Source organism: Macaca nemestrina, chromosome 20 (genome assembly GCF_043159975.1).
Source record: "Macaca nemestrina isolate mMacNem1 chromosome 20, mMacNem.hap1, whole genome shotgun sequence".
NCBI classification, from domain to species: Eukaryota; Metazoa; Chordata; class Mammalia; order Primates; family Cercopithecidae; genus Macaca; species Macaca nemestrina.
Window position 1 is genome coordinate 43,899,306 of NC_092144.1, and position 24,040 is coordinate 43,923,345.

Here is a 24,040-nt window from a genome sequence, read left to right on the forward strand (position 1 = left end):
ATTCTCCTGCCTCAGCCTCCTGAGTAGCTGGGACTACAGGCACCCGCCACCTCGCCCGGCTAGTTTTTTGTATTTTTAGTAGAGACGGGGTTTCACTGTGTTAGCCAGGATGGTCTCGATCTCCTGACCTCGTGATCCACCCATCTCGGCCTCCCAAAGTGCTGGGATTACAGGCTTGAGCCACCGCGCCCGGCCAAGTGACTCTTTTTATTCCCAAAGGTGAGTGAAAGAGTTCAGTTCTACATTTATTACAGCTGAAAATAAAATAATGATTGTTTTATAGGGGAACCAACAGAAGCTGAAGCCAGAGCTAGAGCATCTAATGAAGATGGTGACATTAAACGTATTTCTACTAAGGAATGGGCTAAATCAACTGGATATGATCCGGTTAAACTTTTTACGAAGGTTAGATTTACTTTCTGTATAATCATGGATAGATGTATTGTTGTGCATAGATGTATTCTAGTTCTGCTTGTTTTAAAATAGTCCATAAAATTGAATTAAGCTTCTATGTATATGCCTTATGATGTCCTAATAAAATGGTTGATGCAGTCAGGATATGCAAGTTTTAAAATGTTACCATCTACACTAAATTTCTCTGTATAACATCTAAATAGGAGGTATAATTAGAGGTGGCTTGTATACCTTCTTGGTTGTCTTGCCTTCCCTCACTTTTTATAGAACTTCTTGGTTTTTCTGCTGCTTCTCATTTTCAGTTTTTTTTTTGTTTTGAGACGGAGTCTCGCTCTTGTTGCCCAGGCTGGAGTGCAATGGCAGGATTCCAGCTCACTGTAACCTCCGCCTCCTGGGTTCAAGCAATTCTCCTGCCTTAGCCTCCTGATAGCTGGGATTACAGGTGTGCACCATCATGCCTGGCTAATTTTGTATTTTTAGTAGAAGCGGGTTTTCACCATGTTGGCCAGGCTGGTCATGAACTCCTGACCTCAAGTGATCTGCCCACCTTGGCCTCCCAAAGTGCTGGGATTATAGGTTTGAGCCACCCCTCCTGGCTTCATGTTCACCTTTATTTCCTGCTCATGTATTTTATTAGCAATTTGACTGACATGTGTCCTAAATTACCCTTGAATCCTGTAGGCCCCTTGTTCTTGGTGAAATCCTTCTTCATCAGCATATATTATTTGCCTGTTGAATATTTCTAGAGAAATCTATGAGATTGTTTTTATTGGGTCTACATAATTATTGTTCATCTAGACCCTCAGGTCCATGTTTGGAAAGTTTTTTGTTCTGTCTTGACTCCCTAACAAGTTGTACATGTGTGGATTTTTTTGACTCTTTTTTCCCTCTTCGTGGAGAATGGGGTCTCACCATGTTACCCAGGCAGATCTCAAACTCCTGGTTTCAAGTCTCAAACTCCTGGGTTCAAGCTGTCCTCCAGCCTCTGCCTCCCTAAGTGCTAGGATTACAGGCATGAACCACTGAGCCTAGCCCCTAGCAAAGCTTATCACAGAGCTTAAAACTTTCTCAGCTCTTATCAAACTGAGTCAGTATTCTTGCAACTCTCACTAAGCAGATGACCTTAAGGATATAATAACAGGTTTGAAGCCATTGTACATGATTTACCTGTTGAGAGAATGATCCGCATCACCGAAAACTCAACCTTTTTCTTTCTACTGGAAAGAGACCACTTTCAGTAAAGGTTAACTCTTGCGTGTGGCTTTTTACTTTTCTTTTGTACCATTATTCAGACAGGATTTTCATCTCTCCCCTGTGTCTTGCATCTTTTTTTTCTTGGTTTCTTTTGTCTGCTTTCCAGCATGCACAGGTTCTGCTGTCTTAAATGACATACTGCTCTCCCCAGCTTGTATTTCATCTCATTTCCCCAGTGGTAACAGAGGAAGAAAAGTCACATGTTGACTTTTTTTTTTTTTTTTTTTTTTTTTTTTTTTTTTTGAGAGAGAGAATCCTGCTCTGTCGCCCAGGCTGGAGTGCAGTGGCACGATCTCAGCTTGCTGCAACCTCTGCCTCCCAGGTCAAGCTATTTTCTTGCCTCAGCCTCCTGAGTAGCTGGGATTACAGGTGCCCGCCACCATGCCTGGCTAATTTTTGTATTTTTAGTAGATACGGGGTTTCGCCATAGTGGCCAGACTGGCCTTGAACTCCTGACCTCAGGTGATCGGCCCGCCTCGACCTCCCAAAGTGCTGGGATTACAGGCGTGAACCACCGTGCCCAGCCTACAGATTGACTTTCTTATCCCTATTGCATTTATTTTCTCACTACAGCCCTTTCTAAAACATGGTTGTATTAGTCAGAGTTCTCTAGAGGGACAGAGCTAATAGGATAGATATATATAAAGGGGAGTTGATTAAGTATTAATTCACATGATCACAAGGCCCCACAATAGGGCCGTCTGCAAGCTGAGGAGCAAGGAGAGCCAGTCTGAGTCTCAAAACTGAAGAATTTGGAGTCCGATGTTTGAGGGCAGAAAGCATCCAACATGGGAGAAAGATGTAGCCTGGGAGGCTAGGCCAGTCTAGTCTTTTCATGTTTTGCTGCCTTCTGTGTATTCTAGCCTCAGTGGCTGCTGATTAGATGGTGCCCACCCAGATTAAGAGTGGGTTTGCGTTTTCCAGTCCACTGACTCAAATGTTAATCTCTTTTGGCAACACCCTCACAGACACACCCAGGACCAGTACTTTGCATCCTTCAAACCAATCAAGTTGACACTCAGTATTAAGCATCATAATAGTTTTTATTTTTATTATACTTAAGATGCTGTAAACTTTGATATGGGCATCAGCAGTATCTTCCAAACTGGTATACTTATTTCCATTCCAATCTGAGCAACACTTGAATGCCAGAAAAATCTGAAGTGCATCCCCAATCTGTTGTTTAGCAGATAATTTTAAACATCTGTGTGCCAGACACTTAAGTACAGGGGATTTAGTTGTGAACAAGACAGAAGACAGAGTGCTTGCTCTTTAGAGGGAGTTCATAGTCAAGATGAGAAGTCAAACATTGAACAATAAATTTCAGCTTCAAAGTCTTAATGACATAAAGTTCAGAGACTTTGCAGCCCTTTAATAGTAATTTTCATCTAATGGACTCATCCCCTGGCCTGCGAACCCATTTCAGATGTTGCTAGGGAGAGGCTTCAGAAGAAGCTTTCTAGAGGAGGTAACATTTAAGCCCAAGGCTTGAAAGAATAAGAGTTGGAATATGGTACCGTATGTGCAAGGAAACTCTCAGTTGGAAAACTGACTTAAATTCCATTAAGGGGAGAGTGGAAAAAGATTACTGGAGAGAGAAGTTGACGTCAGATCAGGCAGACTTTCTAGGCTTTGTTAAGGATGTTACAGCAAGACAGTGGCAGTCCATTGAAAGGTAGTCTTACAGGATCACTATAAGGGGATAGAAGGGATGCACACACTACCCTAGGATCTGGTATTCATATCATAACCAATCTGGGACAGTGCCCCTGGAGTTGTGCAGTGCCGGAATAATCTGGAGACAGCCATCTGTACTCCCAGTGGAGCATGGAGGAGTAGACTCAACAGGATTTTGGATGTATATGGTGAAGGTCAGTGGAATAAAAAAATGGTACCTGGCTGGGCACTGTGGCTTACACCTGTAATCCCAGCACTTTGGAAAGCCAAGGCGGGAGGATCACTTGAGGCTAGGAGCACAAGACCAGCCTGGGCAGTATAGCAAGACCCCATCACTAAAAAAAAAAAAAATAGCCAGGCTTGGTGGCCTGAGCCTGCGGTCCCTACCTACTTAGGAGGCTGGGACAGGAATATCACTTGAGCCCAAGAGGTTGCGACTTCAGTGAGCTATGGTCACACCACTGCACTTCAGCCTGGGCAGGTCAAAGAACAGAGGTGCTGTTCTCTGATGTAAGTGAGGTGGGAAGCAGATGTGTGTATAGGGGTTGGGGGAGGGTAGGAGAAGGTGATACAGCAACTTTGAACTCATTTGAAATTCTTTTTTTTTTTTTTTTTTTTAATGCTCTTTTTTTTTTTTTTTTTTTTTTTGAGATGGAGTCTGGCTCTGTCACCCAGGCTGGAGTGCAGTGGCGCGATCTCGGCTCACTGCAAGCTCCGCCTCCCGGGTTTACGCCATTCTCCTGTCTCAGCCTCCCGAGTAGCTGGGACTACAGGTGCCCGCCACCTCGCCCGGCTAGTTTTTTGTATTTTTTAGTAGAGACGGGGTTTCACCATGTTAGCCAGGATGGTCTCGATCTCCTGACCTCGTGATCCGCCCGTCTCGGCCTCCCAAAGTGCTGGGATTACAGGCTTGAGCCACCGCGCCCGGCCCATTTGAAATTCTTTTGGAACATTAGAGAAGTGTTTTTGTAGATAAGTAGAGAGGTTTCAACTGGGGTTATATTTGGGATTCCTAGGTTTATAGATGTGGTTAACTACTGGAAATGGACATGATACACCATGGAGGATAGAATGAAAAGATGGTTCAGTACAGAAATCTGAGGGACTCCTAATATTTAGTAATAGTTGCATAAAAGAGAAAGAGGTGGAGCTTAGGCTTAGAAAACTGTTGGTTCAAGCCTTCACATCCTCTACAAATTGTTTCCAGCCACATTTGTTACCCAAGTCATAGTGGATTCATCTCCTTGCCTTTGTACCCATTTCACATGTTGCTGTCACAAGGAGACTCTTTCCTTATTTCTTAGATAAAATAGAAATATATTTTTTTCTGAGATCGAGTCTCACTCTGTCGCCAGGCTGGAGTGCAGTGGTGCGATCTCAGCTCACTGCAATCTCCGCCTCCTGGGTTCAAGCAATTCTCCTGCCTCAGCCTCCCGAGTAGCTGGGCTTACAGGCATGTGGCACCACGCCCAGCTGATTTTTGTATTTTTAGTAGAGATGGTGTTTCACCATGTTGGCCAGGGTGGTCTCCATTTCTTGACTTTGTGATCCACCCACTTTGGCCTCCCAAAGTGCTGGGGTTACAGGCGTGAGCCACCACGCTCAGCCAGAAATCCTTATATTACTCAAGGCTTTGTGCTATTCGCACTAAATTGTATTCTGATTATTTGTATATTTGGCTTATTCTCTAAAGATTAAGGATGCTCAATTAGTATTGATGAATTAAGTATATTTTGATAGAAATGGCTGTGATTTTTAAATATAGCCAAATTTCTGTTCTTGCCTGGTACCAGCAATAAATGTGTTGAATAAATTAACAATAGAAAATGCAGATAAGGAAAAAGAAAAAAATATTAAAATCACTTGAAGTTCTAGCACATCTTTTCATAGGATAGTTTTTCCGTCTACTTGTAATGTTTTTGTTTTTGTAATAATTGTGTGTTTGGGGGTTTTTTCATTTTATTTTTGCTCTTGTTTCTGTGGGTTATATTTCGAGAGGAGACCACATTTTAAAGATACTGCAGTTCAGAAGTTCTGTTGTGAAGCACTTTACTTTAAAAATCTGTATACTTTATTGGCATGTCCCCATGAGCTTGGAGGCATTTCTGACTGGCATCCCTAGGCTCAGTGATTGTCTGTAGTTCCCGCAGAGCTGGTGTACATTTATTTGTATGATTGTGCTTCAGACTGATCTTTGGAGTTTTAGGGGAGCTTTTGGAGAGGTGACTTAGGAAGGCAGGGGCAGTCAGCATTTCAGGGCTCCTTTACTCTGCATTCCTCAGAGCACTTCTGCATTTCACTGTTTTCAATGTAGGGATTCTGTTAGAACTTCCTTTTACAAATGTTTTTTCTTTTGAAAATTGTTATGCTGCTGGTATATGACATGTATCTTTAAATCAGATTTCATAGTGTAATATAATAGATCAGCAATGGAATGTTCTTGTATCTTATCAATTAGGGATTGTAGGGTTCATGGGATCTATCTTTCTTTTTTAAGCTTTTTAAAGATGACATCAGGTATCTGTTGACAATGGACAAACTGTGGCGGAAAAGGAAACCTCCAGTTCCATTGGACTGGGCTGAAGTACAAAGTCAAGGTAAAGAATACATTTTAGTCGTGGAACAGCTAAGCTGGAAATGTTCTTGCCTAAAGTCTTTGTATAGCCCCGTTGTTGGTTGAAAATGATATGTCGGCCGGGCGCGGTGGCTCAAGCCTGTAATCCCAGCACTTTGGGAGGCCGAGATGGGTGGATCACGACGTCAGGAGATCGAGACCATCCTGGCTAACACAGTGAAACCCCGTCTCTACTAAAAAATACAAAAAACTAGCCGGGCGCGGTGGCGGGCGCCTGTAGTCCCAACTACTCGGGAGGCTGAGGCAGGAGAATGGCGTGAACCCGGGAGGCGGACCTTGCAGTGAGCTGAGATCCAGCCACTGCACTCCAGCCTGGGCGGCAGAGCGAGACTCCGTCTCAAAAAAAAAAAAAAAAAAAAAAAAAGAAAATGATATGTCTTCATACATTCAAACGATGCAAAAAAGTATGAAGAACAAAAGTCACTGAAGTCCCACAGTTAGAGAAATAGCCACTAATAACATTTTCAGAAGTGTTCTGGTGGTCCGCCCTATGCACACAGATGCAGGCAATCGTGTATACACTGCGTAATGGAATCATACTATTGATAAACTCTAACTTGCTTTTGTCAGTCAGTGTAATTAACTAGTCTGTTATTGATTAACACGTAGTGTTTTCATATTTTCCCTGAAATAAAGTTTTGAGATCACTATATATTTATGTACATCTTGGTGTTTCCTTTTGAGACTGAGTCTCACTCTGTTGCCCAGGCTGCAGTGCAGTGGCACTATCTCAGCTCACTGCAACCTGGGTTCAACCGATTCTCCTGCCTTGGCCTCCTGAGTAGCTGAGATGGCAGGCGTGAGCCACTGCACCTGGCCTATTTATGTACACCATTGTATCCTTGTGATTATCTCTTTAAGATTTAATCTAGAAACACATTTTTAATTTAAATTTTTTTTAATTTTTAGAAATGAAAAGTTTTTTTGAGGCGTAGTCTTGCTGTGTTGCCCAGATTCGAGTGCAATGGCCGTTCACAGGCTGTCATAGCGCAAGGCATCCCTGGACTCCTGGGCTCAAGCCATCCTCCTGCTTCAGCCTCCTGAGTAGCTGGGACTGTATGCCACTGTGCCCAGCACATTTTAAAATTTTAGGCTGGGCGCGGTGGCTCACGCCTGTAATCCCAGCACTTTGGGAGGCCGAGGCGGGCAGATCATGAGGTCAGGAGATCGAGACCATCCTGGCTAACACAGTGAAACGCCGTCTCTACTAAAAAAAAAAAAAAAAATTAGCCGGGCGTGGTGGCGGGCGCCTGTAGTCCCAGCTACTCGGGAGGCTGAGGCAGGAGAATGGCGGGAACCCGGGAGGCGGAGCTTGCAGTGAGCTGAGATCCGGCCACTGCACTCCAGCCTGGGCGACAGAGCCAGACTCCGTCTCAAAAAAAAAAAAAAAAAAAAAAAAAATTTAAATGCAGGAAAACAATTGTGGCTGCTTTCTCATCCCACTCCCCTTCAACACTTCTTGTCTCTCCTTTATCTGAACTATATTAGGATTAATTTATGCACAGCAATATAACACGCATTGAAACGTAAAAGATCCTGGGAGACTTGGGATATCATTTTAGAGCAGTTCTCAACAATCTGGGGATAGTTATCAAACATTTAATTACGATTCTAGTAGTGTCCGCTTACTGAGTTCTCACTAGGTGCTGGGCATAATGCTTATTTATCATTTTATCTACATTATATCTTTGAATCTCCCAGTAATCCTGTGAGGTTCTGAGGTGGTCTTGTACCTTTCCTATCTCAGCTTTAACAGTTTTTTGTTTTGTTTTGTTTTTGAGAAGGAGTCTCGCTCTGTCGCCCAGGCTGGAGTGCAGTGGCGCCATCTCGGCTCACTGCAAGCTCCGCCTCCTGGATTCACGCCATTCTCCTGCCTCAGCCTCCTGAGTAGCTGGGACTACAGGCTCCTGCCACCACGCCCAGCTAATTTTTAGTATTTTTAGTACAGACGGGGTTTCACTGTATTAGCCAGGATGGTCTCGATCTCCTGACCTCATGATCCACCTGCCTCAGCCTCCCAAAGTGCTGGGATTACAGGCGTGAGCCACTGTGCCCGGTCCCATGATAATTATTTTAATGGAATTTATTTCATATTTGATTTCTTAATGGTGGGGATTGAACTTGTTAAATAGAGCACAGTAGAGGAATGATGTTTATCAGTGAAATTTCTGATATTATATATACTTTTTTTTTTTTTTTTTTTTTTTTTAAGGAGAAGAAACGAATGCAACAGATCAACAGAATGAACCCCAGTTAGGCCTGAAAGACCAGCAGGTTCTAGATGTAAAGAGCTATGCACGCCTTTTTTCAAAGAGCATTGAGACTTTGAGAGTTCATTTAGCAGAAAAGGGGGATGGAGCTGAGCTCATATGGGATAAGGTTCGTTTTGACAATGTGTGGCAAGTAATTACATATCAAAAGTGTGTTTTAGTTCTTGAGGTTAGTTCTTGAGGTGTAATAGAAGCTAGTCATTTTTTGAATATTTACTAGATTTTGAGGAAATATGTTAAATTTGGCTTGGATATTTTCAGCTTTAATTGCTGTATGGAGCTGAATTTTCTGTACATGAATTCAAGCAATATCATAAAACTTCATTTGGGATTCTAGTGATGTGTTCGGGGTTTATAATTATGTTGACTAGAAAAATAATGTGAATATATTAAAGTGAAATGTTTCTTGTGTAGTGTAGATGTGTTCATAGAAGTCATAAAATCATTTGGAGAAAACATCTCATTGGCCTGATTTGCCCTCGAAAGTAGTAAGATTGTCTTTGAATTGAAATAGTTGTGACTGTTTCAGAAGTCTGAAGGAGCTCTTGATATAAAAATGAGATGTAATTATTCTTAGACGTTAAAATCATATTTAATAGTACTCTGCAGTTATGTCATATTTTGAGATTTGATATTATGAATTAATCTTACTTAATTGTGATCAGTATTATCTATGGCTAAAAGTGTTTTATCTCATAAAGTTTGTATGAGATAGGAATGGTGGTAAAGATTAGTCATGGGTCTTAAGGCATAAAGGCCAATTTTAGAAACCTGAGAAAAATTTGTGTGTACAGATTTTGAAACTGGTTGAATCAGACATCTAAATACACTAAAATGAAGCTAGTATATTTAGATTCTTGGGATTCTTATAAACATTAGTCTCTTGGGTTTTGTGATATTTAAAGAGTAACTTTTCATATTTTCATTGTTGTTGTTATGCTAGTGATTTGGGAAGTTTTCATCAGTGCACAGAGGCTAAATAAAGAGCCCTCGGAACGGGAATTGTTATCCTCTTGAGTAAAGTCCACATGGAATGGGTGTGATAAGACAGCTGCCTAGGGAAGACACTGTGTTGAGTATTCAGTATTCTTAGTCCTCACCACACCTTATGAGATACGGATATAATTTCTCATATTTAATAGATTAAGGGATTTTGACTCAGGGAATTTGACTTGCCTGAGGATTCACAGCGAACCAATAAGTACGTAAAGAGCTGTGCTATCAGTGTTTTTTCTTCTGTTCTGTGATGCCTCTGAATTTTAGACCAGGGTAGTATCTTCTCAGTTCAAAGCAGGAAGCCTTGCTGAAATCTAGAGACTAGGATATAGTCTCAGAAAAAATATAAATCGTTAACGGGAAAAACTTGTATTGCCTTATCTGAAGAAACAGCACATATGAGAGAGTGGCGCATATGAAGAAAGTTTGGCAAAGGGGAGCTAAAAAGAGTCATCCAGGTTTTTCTGAAGTGTTAATGAAACAGCTTTTTTAAATTGAGACAGGGTCTCACTCGGTCATCTAGGCTGGAGTGCTGTGACACTATCTTGGCTCACTGCAGCCTCTGCGTCCAGGGTTCAGGCGATCCCGCCACCTCAGGCTCCCGTGTACCTGGGATGACTTTAGCTGTGCGCCACCATGCCTGGCTAATTTTTTGTATTTTTGGTGGAGATAGGGTTTTGCCATGTTGCCTGGGCTGGCCACAAATTCCTGAGCTCAGGCAATCTGCTAGCCTCAACCTACTAAATTGCTTGAGACTACAGGTGTTAGCCACCATGTCCAGCCTATAACAGTTTTCTTAAATGACCCATCTTTTGGCCCAGATTCTGTTTGTCCAGCAACCTTCTCATTACTAATGAATGGACCCAGGAAAGGGTTGCCATTGTCAGTGAGTAGAATTGAGGTTCTGGTGTACAACCTGAGTCTCTGGTGCCTTTGTTTAGGCTGTAGTGAGTTCCTAGAAGCTGGTGGTTTTTAGTGTTCTTTTTTTTTTTTTTTTTTTTTGAGACGGAGTCTCGCTGTGTCTCCCAGGCTGGAGTGCAGTGGCATGATCTCGGCTCACTGCAAGCTCCGCCTCCCGGGTTCACGCCATTCTCCTGCCTCAGCCTCCCAAGTAGCTGAGACTACAGGCGCCCGCCACCACGCCCGGCTAGTTTTTTGTATTTTTAGTAAAGACGGGGTTTCACCATGTTAGCCAGGATAGTCTCGATCTCCTGACCTCGTGATCCGCCCGCCTCGGCCTCCCAAAGTGCTGGGATTACAGGCTTGAGCCACCGCGCCCGGCAGGTTTTTGGTGTTCTTATCAGAGTCATTACTGAACCAGAGGAGCGGATGATAAGACCCCGCCCCCTACTTAGCCCACCTCCATGCTACTGTGAGGTCCTAGCTCAGCACCCTCTCGTTCTAGTTGAAAGCCTACAGTGTTACAAACACATGAAAGTATTGTTCTGAAAGTAATGCTTCAGAATAGTAAATTTGTGGAGAAACTTGTTAAATTGTTTAAATTATTGGCAGGATGACCCATCTGCAATGGATTTTGTCACCTCTGCTGCAAACCTCAGGATGCATATTTTCAGTATGAATATGAAGAGTAGATTTGATATCAAGTGTAAGTTATTTGTACTAAAGTTGTATCACTAAAACCTTGAAGTTGTTTTTTTAAGCAGCAAAACATACTCATCTTTTTTTTTTTCCAGCAATGGCAGGGAACATTATTCCTGCTATTGCTACTACTAATGCAGTGATTGCTGGGTTGATAGTACTGGAAGGATTGAAGATTTTATCAGGAAAAATAGACCAGTGCAGAACAGTGAGTATTTCTGTTTGCATTTATATTCAACCCCCTTTTAAAAATCATTAATAAAAAGTACATTAAACAGGTAATTTTTAAAATGAAAACAATAAAATTGGTTTAAAGCACTGGAAAATTAATTTTTCTAGTTACCAAGTGAGTGTGTTTAAGCTTCCTGGAAATTGCAACAAAAATGAAATAAGAAGTTGCGGCCGGGCGTGGTGGCTCACGCCTGTAATCCCAGCACTTTGGGAGGCTGAGGCGGGCAGATCACGAGGTCAGGAGATTGAGACCATCCTGGCTAACATGATGAAACCCCATCTCTACTAAAAATACAAAAAAATTAGCATTAACCGGGTGTGGTGGCGGGTGCCTGTAGTCCCAGCTACTCAAGAGGCTGAGGCAGGAGAATGGCATGAACCTGGGAGGTGGAGCTTGCAGTGAGCCGAGATGGCGCCACTGCACTCCAGCCCGGGCGACAGAGTGAGACTGTCTCAAAAAAAAGAAGTTGCTTTTGCTTCTAACATTTCCAATTTTGCTGAATTCTTGGAAGAATTCATTGTGTGGTCCTTATACAAAGAAGATGTTTCAGCTGTTTTTCAATTCTGAGAGTGCTATGTGGGTTTTAAAATTTGCTTGGTCATTTTATTTTTTAAATTTATATTTATTTATTTATTTATTTATTTATTTATTTATTTATTTATTTGAGACGGAGTCTCGCTCTGTCGTGCAGGCTGGAGTGCAATGGCGCTATCTCCACTGACGGCAAGCTCCACCTCCCGGGTTCACGCCGTTCCCCTGCCTCAGTCCCCCGAGTAGCTGGGACTACAGGCGCCCGCCACCACGCCCGCTAATTTTTTGTATTTTTAGTAGAGACGGGGTTTCACCGTGTTAGCCAGGATGGTCTCCATCTCCTGACCTCATGATCTGCCTGCCTTGGCCTCCCAAAGTGCTGGGATTACAGGCATGAGCCACCACGCCTGGCCGCTTGATCATTTTATAGTCCCCTCTTCAGTCATTCTGTTGAGTCATTCTTTTCAATTTTATTTTATAGTTTTTGATCATGTTAGTGTCTGAGATCTTTATGGGTGAATCTGCTGTCATTTCTGCTATTTCTCATAGTGCTTCGCTTGTATGGTTTATGATTTTTTAAAAACTGAATTTGTATTAGAATTGTGTCTGGTAATTTTTTAGGAACCCATTGTAGATGTATTTCTTCAAAAAGCATTTCTGGTTATTATATGTGGGTGCTTGGGGCACTGCCAATAGAGGACCACTTTTCAATTCTTAATTTTAGGATTTTCAATACTTATGTATTCAGACCACAAACCTGAACGGGCCGTGTGTTATTGTCATGAATTATATGGGAAGATACTCCTCCCCCTCCACTAAGCACCAAGTTTAAGATAATTTTTATGGAGAAAGTATTTTTCTCCTGTCCTTTCAGCTCCTTGCTTTGTGTAAGGATCTCCTATTTTAAGAGTTCCTACCCTAGTGGTGGGTGGGGTAGGTGTATCTCTTAAGACTAACACTACTTGGATGTTCTCTTTGGATTCCTTCCTTCGATGTTATGTCTGCAGACACTTCACTTTCTTACCAGCTCAAGAACGCTTCCTAGGAAATATTAGCCAATACTTTTACTGTTGTTTAGGTTCCCCTTTTTGTTGAAATAAAATGACCCATTTACCTTCAGAAATTTCAAAAAATACCTAGTTTGCAATGGTACTCTTTACTTTGCAGTGTCATTGATACACACTTTTTTTTTTTTTTTTTTTTTTTTTTGAGATGGAGTCTCACTCTGTCGCCCAGGCTGGCGTGCAGTGGCACGATCTCAGCTCACTGCAACCTCTGCCTCCTGGATTCAAGCGATTCTCCTGCCTCAGCCTCCTGAGTTGCTGGGATTACAGGCATACGCCACCATGCCTGGCTAAATTTTGTATTTTTAGTAGAGATGGGGTTTCACCATGTTGGTCAGGCTGGTCTCGAACTCCTGACGTCCTGATCCTTCCACCTTGGCCTCCCAAAGTGCTGGGATTACAGGCATACAGGCGTGAGCCACTACGCCTGGCCGTGTTTTTTTTTTTTTTTTTTTTTTTTTTAAGAGATGCGGTCTTGCTATGTTGTCCAGGTTGGTCCTGAACTCCTGAGCTCAAGCAGTCCTCCCAGCTTGGCCTCCCAAAGTGCTGGGATTACAGGTGTGAGCCGCTGCACCTGGCCTGATGCACTCCCTCCCTCCCTCCCTCCCTCCCTCCCTCCCTCCCCCCTTCCTTCCTTCCCTCCTTCCTTCCCTCCCTCCCTCCCTCCCTCCCTTCCTTCCTGTTTTTTTTTTTTTTTTTTTTTTTTCTGAGACGGAACCTCACTGTCACTCAGACTGGAGTACAGTGGTGTGATCTTGGCTCACTGCAACCTCCACCTCCTGGGTTCCAGCGATTCTCCTGCCTCAGCCTCCCGAGTAGCTGGGATTACTGGCACATGCCACCACACATGGTTAAGTTTTGTATTTTAAGTAGAGACGGTGTTTCAGCATGTTGCCCAGGTTGTTCTCAAACTCCTAGCCTCAAATGATCCGCCCTCCTTAGCCTCCCAAAGTGATGGGATTACAGGTGTGAGCTACTGCGCGCAGCCTCGATGCACTCTTAAAATATTTTATTTTCATGAAATTTCAGTTTGAAGGAACAGAATCAAATTGCCCAGTCTGTCATTTCTACTTAAACTTTTATTGTATATATTTTTAATTTCTAATAACTTTATTTTTGGGTATCTGTTTTTTTGAGATGGAGTCTTGCTCCGTCACCCAGGCTGGAGTGCAGTGGCGCAGTCTCAGCTCACTGCAACCTCCACCTCCCAACTTCAAGCGATTCTCCTGCCTCAGCCTCCCCAGTAGCTTGGACTACAGGCGGGCGCCACCATGCCTGGCTAATTTTTGTAGTTTTAGGAGAGACGGGGTTTTACCATGTTAGCCAGGCTGGTCTCGAACTCCTGACCTCAGGTGATCTGCCCGCATTGGCCTCCCAAAGTGCTAGAATTACAGGCGTGTACAAACTACTAAACTTATTAAAATGTATGTTATTTCCCATCACATCCTTCTGGTTTCTTTGCCTGCTTAGCTCCATGTCACTCTTGGACTATTAATATATCTGGCCAGGCACAATGGCTCACGCCTGTAATCCCAGCTCTTTGGGAGGCCAAGGTGGGCGGATCACCTGAGGTCAGAAGTTCGAGACCAGCCTGACTAATGTGGAGAAACCTGGTCTCTACTAAAATATATATATATATATATATATATATATATATATAAATAAAATTAGCCGGGCATGGTGGCGCAAGTTTGTAATCCCAGCGCAAGTTTGTAATCCCAGTTCCTCGGGAGGCCGAGGCAGGAGAATCACTTGAACTCAGGAGGCGAAGTTGCAGTGAGCCGAGAGATCGCACCATTGCACTCCAGCCCAGGCAACAAGAGTGAACCTCTGTCTCAAAAGAAAAAATAGTAATATATCTGGATTTCATTTGTTTACATTTGTAAATGAATTCCAGCATGGATTAATGTTAGCCCAGGTATTAATCGTGGTAGCAATTGCTTTTATTATTGTCAGTTTCCCTTAGCACACTTAACTTCCCAGTGAAGCCCAAAATCAAACAAATCTTTCTGCCTCTGTAACCTGCTTGGCCTGGGCAGTTTGCTTCTAGCCCTTCTACCTGCCAGTATTCATTGTAGGGAGAAGCTATTTTACAGAGGAGGGCTTTAGTGTCTCTTGAGGGATTTAGTTCTGTATGCTCGGGGGAATCCATAGAGTACTCCTTTAGAATTCATTCCTCTTAGCAGACTTAACACTACATTGTAGTCACAAGATAAAGGTTCGTGCCTCAACTTCTTGTCTTCTGACATTAGTTGTTTGTGTTGGATCTTGCTAGTGTTTTCCAAACTTTAGTAGTAGCAGGAACTTGGAGCTTTTCTTTTTTTTTTTTCTTTTTTTTCTTTTTTTTTTTTTTGAGACGGAGTCTCGCTCTGTCCCCCCCCAGGCTGGAGTGCAGTGGCCGGATCTCGGCTCACTGCAAGCTCCACCTCCCGGGTTCATGCCATTCTCCTGCCTCAGCCTCCCGAGTAACTGGGACTACAGGCGCCCACCACCTCGCCCGGCTAGTTTTTTTGTATTTTTTAGTAGTGACGGGGTTTCACCGTGTTAGCCAGGATGGTCTCGATCTCCTGACCTCGTGATCTGCCCGTCTCGGCCAGCTTTTCTTAATTTCAATGTAATTTTTATATCTGCCTTGGTTCTTAATTATTTTTTTGTTTAGTATTAGAGGAATGGTAAATAGGTACATATACTGCCAGAAATACGTTATTTTTTTCCCTCATTATATAAATGTTATTATAATCAGAAAATTTGGGAAGGCAGTGACATTGATTCTAGACATCTGTGAAAGGCATTATTGTTAACTGGAGAAATGAATGTGTTGGTCTTGTCATGAGATTACTTGGTTGATAAGAATAGCCTCAGGGAGGGACACCAGCAGCTGATACAATGAAGGCACCACAGATGAGCATGCCTCTGCCCTTACTCTTGCTAAATTAGGTTGCAGAAGAACACGGAGTGTTACATAATACAAGGAGATGTCTTTTCAGCAAGGCTAGCAAGCCTGGCCTTTAGCTGATTAGAAAAGAAGGTTGAAAAACTAGACTCCTAAAAAGCTCATGATTTTCCTGATCCATTTTGCCATCTGGAAGGGAATTTTTAAGTCATTTTTTATTGGATATCTGGTAAACGCAATTTTAGATTGTATGGTATATAAAATTATAGCACACGTTTCTGATTTCTGCCTGTTATTTCTCCTCCAAAGATTTTTTTGAATAAACAACCAAACCCAAGAAAGAAGCTTCTTGTGCCTTGTGCACTGGATCCTCCCAACCCCAATTGTTACGTATGTGCCAGCAAGCCAGAGGTGACTGTGCGGCTGAATGTCCATAAAGTGACTGTTCTCACCTTACAAGACAAGGTCAGTGCAAGGCCTGGGTCTCTTTTCCTTTTGCTTTTACAGTATTACTGTGATAACAGGCAAACACTAGCTAGTGACTCTGAAAAAGTCCGACTGCAGAGATGTGTTGCTGTGATTTCCTGGGTTATTTTGCCTTCTGGATACCTGCAGGCTTTTCTGTCTGTGGTTCCAGAGTAAGTGCCTCACATCCCAGAACGGAGTGGGAGTATTTGACTGGAATCTGCAGCACAGTGGTGGCACAGTATCACTGCAAGCAGAGGACATCTTTGCTCTTTGCTTCCCAGACAGTGGGTAAATTCTGTATTTTTTGACAAATAACAGGTATCCTTGAATGGTCCTCACTGTGGCAGTGAGCAGATAAGTATTTGCATGCAGTGCAAAGTTTGCATTTCCAGTAGAGCAAAGCCCCAGTTACCAGCTTTGTATTAAAGGGTATAAGTCATTTGCAGAGTTTTGGGTTCTGTGCATGTTGGACAGTGCCCACTCCCAGCAAATTAGGGGGCTTTTGTTATTTCTGAGGTCTGAGTTGAGACTTGGTGGTGGTACACACTTAACTAATATGACCTGATTCTGGTGTGGTAAGTTAGTCCCTGAGGACGTAGAGCATTTGCACACCTGGGTTCACCTCTGGAGCTGAAGTGAGGGAAGAAATGGGGATTTAGGACATGGTCTGGTCCTTAAGTTCCTGTTAAATTGGCTATATTTGTGTATTAGGGAGGTTTTCTTTTTTTATGACCCAAAAGTGTCACTTTCCACTTTGAGATCACTTCATGATGTTCTCTGGTTGTGACCATCATAATGCTACATATTTACATGCCTCTTGAGAGAGGAGGAAGCAGCCCTTCTCAAATAGCAGTGCTGCCTGATAGGGAATGGCCTTTCTTCCAGAAACTGGTTACACAGGACGGATTGATTTGAGCTTATGTTTTGGTCAGGGAAGTGGCAGGTACAACAGAGGGTGGTTGCCCCAGTTTCTTTTCTAGAAAATAATTATCTTTGGTATCTCCTGATTCTTGAGCTTAAAGGTAATTCCTCTGTTTGTAGGATACTTAGACCTATAGAGAGTTCCTCCCTTTTTCCTTCTTTTTTAGGAGCTGGTAGGATTTAACAGAATATTATCACTTCTCTAAATGCATGGAATGGGGAGGCTTATCTGAGAGTCAGGTTAATGAGAAATGATTCCATCTATCAAACCCCTGCCATTACAGGGTTGGCACAGAGACTGAAATGAAATATGTCAAGTGTGTGTAGCTCACTACCTAATCTGCAGGGAAAGACAAAGTAGCAGGAGCCGGCCAGGGAGTTCCTAGTCCCCTGTTGGGATGAAGTTGGATCTGATCCGCATCAGTGGTCAGATGCGGGGATGGGACTCAGGTGAATCCTCACGGCTTTCCTGCTTGATCTAAGGGATCTTGAAGAGTGACTTGGCCGGTTTCCAATAAATCGAAGGGGAAAGTAAGAGCCTTTATAGAAGTCTAGGATTTCTTATGATCTTTAATTACCTACATTAATATTTTGAATCCGTGTTTTTTTTTTTTGTTTGTTTTGTTTTTGTAGATAGTGAAAGAAAAATTTGCTATGGTAGCACCAGATGTCCAAATTGAAGATGGGAAAGGAACAATCCTAATATCTTCCGAAGAGGGAGAGACGGAAGGTATCATACATTGCATTTATTCACTCCTCTCATTGAGGAGACTGCTTAAAGGAAAGAGTGCACATTAGTTGATTCATTTACTGTATATGATACTCAATATTACAGAGAGTGGCAGTGTTTGGTCATGGAGGTGCTCTTTCAAGGTGACATTGCTGGGGGTCATCACACTTCCATGTTTGGGAGCTCCATGTCAGACATTTGCAGTGACTGCAGTGCTCTTGTCCACTTCCAAGGAACCTCCTTGCCAGTATCATGGATCCTGGGAGCTAACCTTGTGATGAGAAGACTGTTCTTTCCGTCAAATCACAATGGGGAGGGTTCTAAGGCATTTGGAGATTTTTCTCCAAGAGTGGGCAAGCCTTGGTAGCCTGTTCCTTCTATATAGCAGAAAGATTATTGAAATTCAGTGCCCAGTTTTGGCTTTCTGATCTTTCCTTTGAAAAGTTCAAGCAGGTCATCCCTTTTGCTGATGCATTTGCTATACAAGGTACAATATATTTGATTCTGTTGAAGCTTTCATAGTAAGAATTGCGTCGTAGTTATTCCTCCTTCAGACTACTCGTTGATCCCGTACCTCCTCGGTCACTTTTGCAGCTCATTTGGGTTGCTGTTCTCGTTTTTTCATGTCCCGGTTTTTGCCAGTGTACTGTTATTTTCAAAGGTTCTAGGCCCTGTGTTTTCCCCGTATATTGAGTTAATTCATACCTATTTGTCCATTGGTCATTTATTCATACTTTGGGATCCAGATGTTAAGGCTTTAAATGCAGGTTTAGTGTCAGGGTTCTTCTTGGTTGTAGTTGCTTGTTGAGAAATTGTTTGGGCTATTAGGTCATGTGTAATTGGAGGCCATGTTTTGGCTGTGTGGTGCTCTATTTTAGGAGTCTACTTGAGTATTCAAGCCTTATTCTAGCCAGCTGACTTTTAAAAAAAAGTCTGTCTGTGATTATATGCTGTCCCTTAGTTGTAGCCAGCACTTTCACATGCTAGCTTAAAAATGGAAACTGGTCAGGAATCTCAGTGGCTTCTCAGTGTGACCGTTCTGTACAGAAATACATGTGGTTTGGAGGGTGAGACAGCACTTATCAGAATATGTGTGGAGTCCTGTATGACAGGCATAGTTTTGGGTATTCATAAGTCAAGGATGAATAAGACAACAGACCTTGGCTTGAAGTGCCTTGCGGCCTGGAAGGAGAAGGGAGGTTGTCAACAGCTGAATTCAGCATAGTCCAAGGAAAACTGTAGAAAGAGTGTGTACACAGTACAAATCTAAGGAAAGTATACTCAGCTTTGTGAAAGGGAGGGGGAGTAATAGGAGAGGGGGGGCCCTTGGGTCAGTTTTTGAAAAAATAGTTGGGACTCACTGGACAAAGAAGAGAGCATTTAGACAGAATGAACATCTGTCTGTAAAGGTGTGAGCTTGTGAAACAACCTAAACTGCCTTGGGAGTGGCCCATTATTTGGTTTCACTGGAAGCTGGGGTGCTGAGGGGTTGGCAGCAGTGGTGAGGTTGGAGTCTCTCTTGTCATACGTGCACTGTGTGTCTTCCTCCTCTCCCTTGACCCCTACCCTCCAGAGGAAGGGGCAGTATTTCACTGCCACCTGCCACCAGGGTTTAAACAGGGGAGTAGCAGGGAGCTAGTTAGGGAGGAGGGGATTGAGAGATTTTTACTAAGGCAGAGGCAGGTGATAGATTTGAGATTCGCAAAGTCAGAACTTGGAGCCCAGTTGAGGAATAGCCTTATAATGTTAGCAGCGTTGTTAGGCCAGCACAAGATTTCACAGGTGATGCTAAATCACCAAAATAAGAACCCATATTAATTGGTTTTCCTTTTGAATGTGATGGTTCCAAGAGGTTTGCAGTCAGTGGAGATGTGTGAAAGGGCTTGGAGGTGGAAATCTGGGTAAGAATGCCAAGGGCATTCCTGGTGATAAAAATGGTAAAGCAAGCAACAGATCTGGAAAAGAACTAGGAGAAACCGTTAGTATGTTCTGGGTGTCAGTGTAGGGAAAACCTTTCTAAACGTCTTCCTTATAAACGATGAAATAAATGTTAAAAAAAAAAAAAAAAAAGACAAAAAAGAAGGGGATTGAAAATTGAGGTTATATAGAAAATTGGGCTTGGTGCGGTGGCTCACACCTCTAATCCTAGCACTTTGAGGGGCTGAAGCGGGCAGATCACTTGAGGCCAGGAGTTTGAGACCAGCCTGGCCAACATGGCAAAACCTTATCTCTTGTAAAAATGCAAAAATTAGGCCGGGCATTGTGGCTGTAATCCCAGCACTTTGGGAGGCTGAGGTGGGTGGGTCACACCTGAGATCAGGAGTTTGAGACCAGCTTGGCCAATATCGCAAAACCCTGTCTCTACTAACAGTACAAAAATTACCCAGGCATGGTGGTGGGTGCGTGTAATCTCAGCTACTCGGGAGGCTAAGGTGGGAGAATCGCTTGAACCTGGGAGGTGGAGGTTGCAGTGAGCCAAGATGGTGCCACTGCACTCCAGCTTGGGTAACAGAGCAAGACTCTGTCTCCAAAAAAAAAAAAAAAAAAAATTTTAGCTAGGCATGGTGGTGCACACCTGTAGTCCCAGCTACTCTGGAGGCTGAGGTAGGAAGACCGCTCAAGCCTGGGATGCACTCCGGCTTGCGTAACACAGTGAGACCCTGTCTTAAAAAAAAAATTGATTTGAATGGGGAAAAGTTTTCAGAATTTCTCAGTCTGGTCCCCTTGAAGTAGTTTCGGTAGTTAAGTGTTTTAAGACTGAATTCCCAGTGTTTTAATGTTTTAGGGTGCTAGGGCCTCCATAACAAATACCACAGCCCAGGTTGCTTAAACAATACATTCTCACAGTTCTGGAGGCTGGAAGACCAAGATGAAGGTGCTGGCAGGTTTGGTTTATTTTAAAGCCTCTCTCCTTTGCTTGCAGATAGCTGCCTTTCTGTTGTGTCACATAGCCTTTCCTCTGGGGGTGCACATCCCTGATGTCTCTGTCCAAATTTCGCGATTGATTGATTGATTGGAGACAGAGTCTTAAGAAAAAAATTTTGTTGCTCTGTTGCCCAGCAGGCTGGAGTGCAGTGGTGCAATCACTGCAACTCTTGGGCTTCAGGAATCAATCCTGCTTTGGCCTCCCAAAGTGCTGAGATTATAGGTGTGAGCCACTGTGCCTGCCTTCCTCCTCCTATAAGGACATCAGTCAGATCAGATTACAGCCCACCCTACTGGCCCCATTTAAATTTAATCATTCCTTTAAAAAGTCCTGTCTCCAAATACAATCACATTCTGAGATACTAGGGATTAGGGTTTCAAGCTTTGGATTTTGGTGGATGGGACACAATTCAGCCCCATAACAGAGGTTTAGCTTTTTAAAAAACAAACCTGACTGCTCTATGAAGATGTAACTGAACTATCTAAATTATTTTCACATTTCCTAGCTAATAATCACAAGAAGTTGTCAGAATTTGGAATTAGAAATGGCAGCCGGCTTCAAGCAGATGACTTCCTCCAGGACTATACTTTATTGATCAACATCCTTCATAGGTAAGAGCTACTAATATTTTAATTGTAAGAAATTATTTGAATATATAAACTTTAGAGGAAATGGAGGAAAAGTGTTTTCTTATCCTTAAACCCTGCTGTTCATTTGAAACTGTATCGTATATTTGGTCGAGTTGGTCACTGAGTTCCGTGATGTTTGACCAACAGGAAAATTTGGGGAATCAGAAATTGGCAGGGTGTGGTGGCTTACGCCTGTAATCCCAGCACTTTGGTAGGCTGAGGCAGGTGGATCACCTGAGGTCAGGAGTTCAAGGCCAACGTGGTGAAACCCCGTCTCTGCTAAAAATGCGAAAATTAACCAGGCATAGTGGCAGGCGCCTGTAGTCCCAGCTACTTGGGAGGCTAAGGTAGGAGAATCCCTTGAACCCGGGAGGTGGAGGTTGCAGTGAACCGGGATTGTGCCATTGCACTCCAACCTGGGCAACAGAGTGCGACTCCAACTTAAAAAAAACAAACAAACTCAGAAATAAAAGAAATAAGCAAAAAATGTTTAAGAGTAATTGTCATCAGTGGTGGCTGATCAGGAAGAGCTAGAGGCCAGGTGTTTGAACAGTTTAAACAGAGGCGAATTCATTATAGTAATTAAACTGGAATAAAATTATTAATTGTTTTTCAAGTTTCTCTAGAAAAACGTAGTATTTCTCCCATAAAACAAATCATTTCGTTTGTGATTTTTTGACAATAGCAAAAGAATATTGGGAATTGTCTGTACTGGCCGGGCACGGTGGCTCACACCTGTAATCCCAGTACTTTGGGAGGTCAAGGTGGGCGGGTCACCTGAGGTCAGGAGTTTGAGACCAGCCTGCCCAAAGGCTGGTGGTGGCACACGCCTGTAATCCCAAAAACTTAGGCTGAGGCAGGAGAATCACTTGAACCTGGGAGGCAGAGGTTGCAGTGAGCCAAGATTGCGCCATTGCACTCCAGGCTGGGTGACAAGAGCAAAACTCCATCTCAAAAAAAAAAAAAAAAAGAATTGTACAGATTCCTGAGTCTATAGCACAGTTAAGAGAGACATGGTATCTTACCATGTCTGCTTATATATTCATGTGTTGACCAGGTTGCATTTTTGTTCATGCTCACTGACGTGGTGGAACTGCGCCTGACTTGGGGTTTTTGGGTAGCATCTAACAAACAAAGGGTTTAGTGGTGCTGCCACCTGTGTCCAGTTATTTTGTCAGTATTTTCATGAGTATACAAACATGCATAGTGTTTGTGTGGCTATTTGGAGAGAACTGCATTTCATACTTTGTTTATAAAAAGCATAAAATGACAGGAAGGAGGCCGGGTGTGATGGCTCATGTCTGTGATCCCAGCACTTTGGGAGGCTGAGGTGGCGGATCACGAGGTCAGGAGTTTGAGACTATCCTGAACAACATGGTGAAACCCCGTCTCTACTAAAAATACAAAAATTAGCTGGGTATGGTGGCGTGTGCCTGTAATCACAGCTACTCAGGAGGCTGAGGCAGGAGAATCGTTGGAACCTGGGAGCCGAGGTTGCAGTGAGCCAAGATTGCGCCATTGCACTCCAGCCTGGGCAACAGAGCGAGACTCCGTCTCAAAAAAAAAAAAAAATGACAGGAAGGACTGAATGAGAGTTATTAGTAAGTAGTGTATTTCACAGTTGTATAATGGAGTCAAAGCGGTCCTGCTTCAGTTGGACACTAGTTAGATGTAAGTGGCATGCTTGTTTTCACTTGTGAAAGAAAAGACAGTGGAAGGACATGTACAATGAAGTGGAAATACCACATGGTATCTAAAAGCTGCGTGTAATCCCAGCTGCTCGGGAGGCTGAGGCAGAAGAATAGCTTGAACCTGGGAGGCAGAGGTTGCGGTGAGCCGAGATCTCGCTGCTGCACTCCATGGTGGCTGAAGAAATCATGTCTAAGAGTTACCACTTCAGGCCACTGAGTTTTGGACTCAGTTTTCTGCTTTAGCAATAAAAGTTAATTTACTGTTTTAAAGAAACAAAAAACCAAAACCTTGCCCTGATTTGAAAGTGCATGTAGATTATCACAGAAATTGTTGTGTACCGTCTTTCTTATTGTAAGTTTAGCTCTTTGAAAATTACAATCCAAGGTGGGTATGGTTGGCTCATGCCTGTAATCCCGGCACTTTAGGAGACCAAGGTGGGAGGATGGCTTGAGCCCAGGATTTCAAGACCAGCCTGGGCAACATTACGAGACCCTATCTCTAATTTTTTTTTAAATAAAAATTAAAAAAAAAAATTAGGATCCACATATTTGGTGTGTACATAGTGTATGCTTTGAGGAACAACAGGATTTCTCTGGTGCTCCTTTGCTTTGTAAATAGTCATAGCAGTGACCTGTGTGATTCTCCTACAGTGAAGACCTAGGAAAGGATGTTGAATTTGAGGTTGTTGGTGATGCCCCGGAAAAAGTGGGACCCAAACAAGCTGAAGATGTTGCTAAAAGCATAACCAATGGCAGTGATGATGGAGCTCAGCCCTCTACCTCCACAGGTAAGTATGGCCCCAGCCAGCAGGTTGTTAAACACCCACCAAGCAAGAATAAAAGCAAACTGATTATTAGGAACATTGACCATAAATCCATAAAACTACTAGAGGTGTGTATTGGTTTGGTATTGATTGTTGTAATGGAGCTTTGAATTTATGAACCATGAAGACATTTAAGGGCTGGGTGTGGTGGCTCACACCTGTAATCCCAGCGCTTTGAGAGGCCAAGATGGGAGTATTACTTGAGGCCAGGAGTTGGAGAACAGCCTAGGCAACACAGTGAGACCCCCATCTGTACAAAAAAAAAAAAAAATTAGCCAGGCATGGT

The 24,040-nt window shown here is 43.0% G+C and overlaps 1 protein-coding gene across 2 annotated transcripts in view; it reads left to right on the forward strand.

The window, feature by feature from the left end:
- The window catches only part of LOC105495567 (ubiquitin like modifier activating enzyme 2), a 44,145-nt gene that overhangs the window by 17,549 nt on the left and 2,556 nt on the right, over positions 1–24,040 (forward strand). The window contains exons 8-16 of one of the 2 annotated variants that reach the window (XM_071086246.1): positions 284–405; positions 5,843–5,942; positions 8,193–8,359; positions 10,759–10,852; positions 10,941–11,053; positions 15,875–16,030; positions 17,588–17,684; positions 21,116–21,221; positions 23,582–23,718. In XM_071086246.1, the coding sequence (XP_070942347.1) occupies positions 284–405; positions 5,843–5,942; positions 8,193–8,359; positions 10,759–10,852; positions 10,941–11,053; positions 15,875–16,030; positions 17,588–17,684; positions 21,116–21,221; positions 23,582–23,718 (1,092 nt within the window). The remainder of the gene's footprint in view (positions 1–283; positions 406–5,842; positions 5,943–8,192; positions 8,360–10,758; positions 10,853–10,940; positions 11,054–15,874; positions 16,031–17,587; positions 17,685–21,115; positions 21,222–23,581; positions 23,719–24,040) is intronic. The other variant, XM_071086247.1, reaches the window with a different exon arrangement.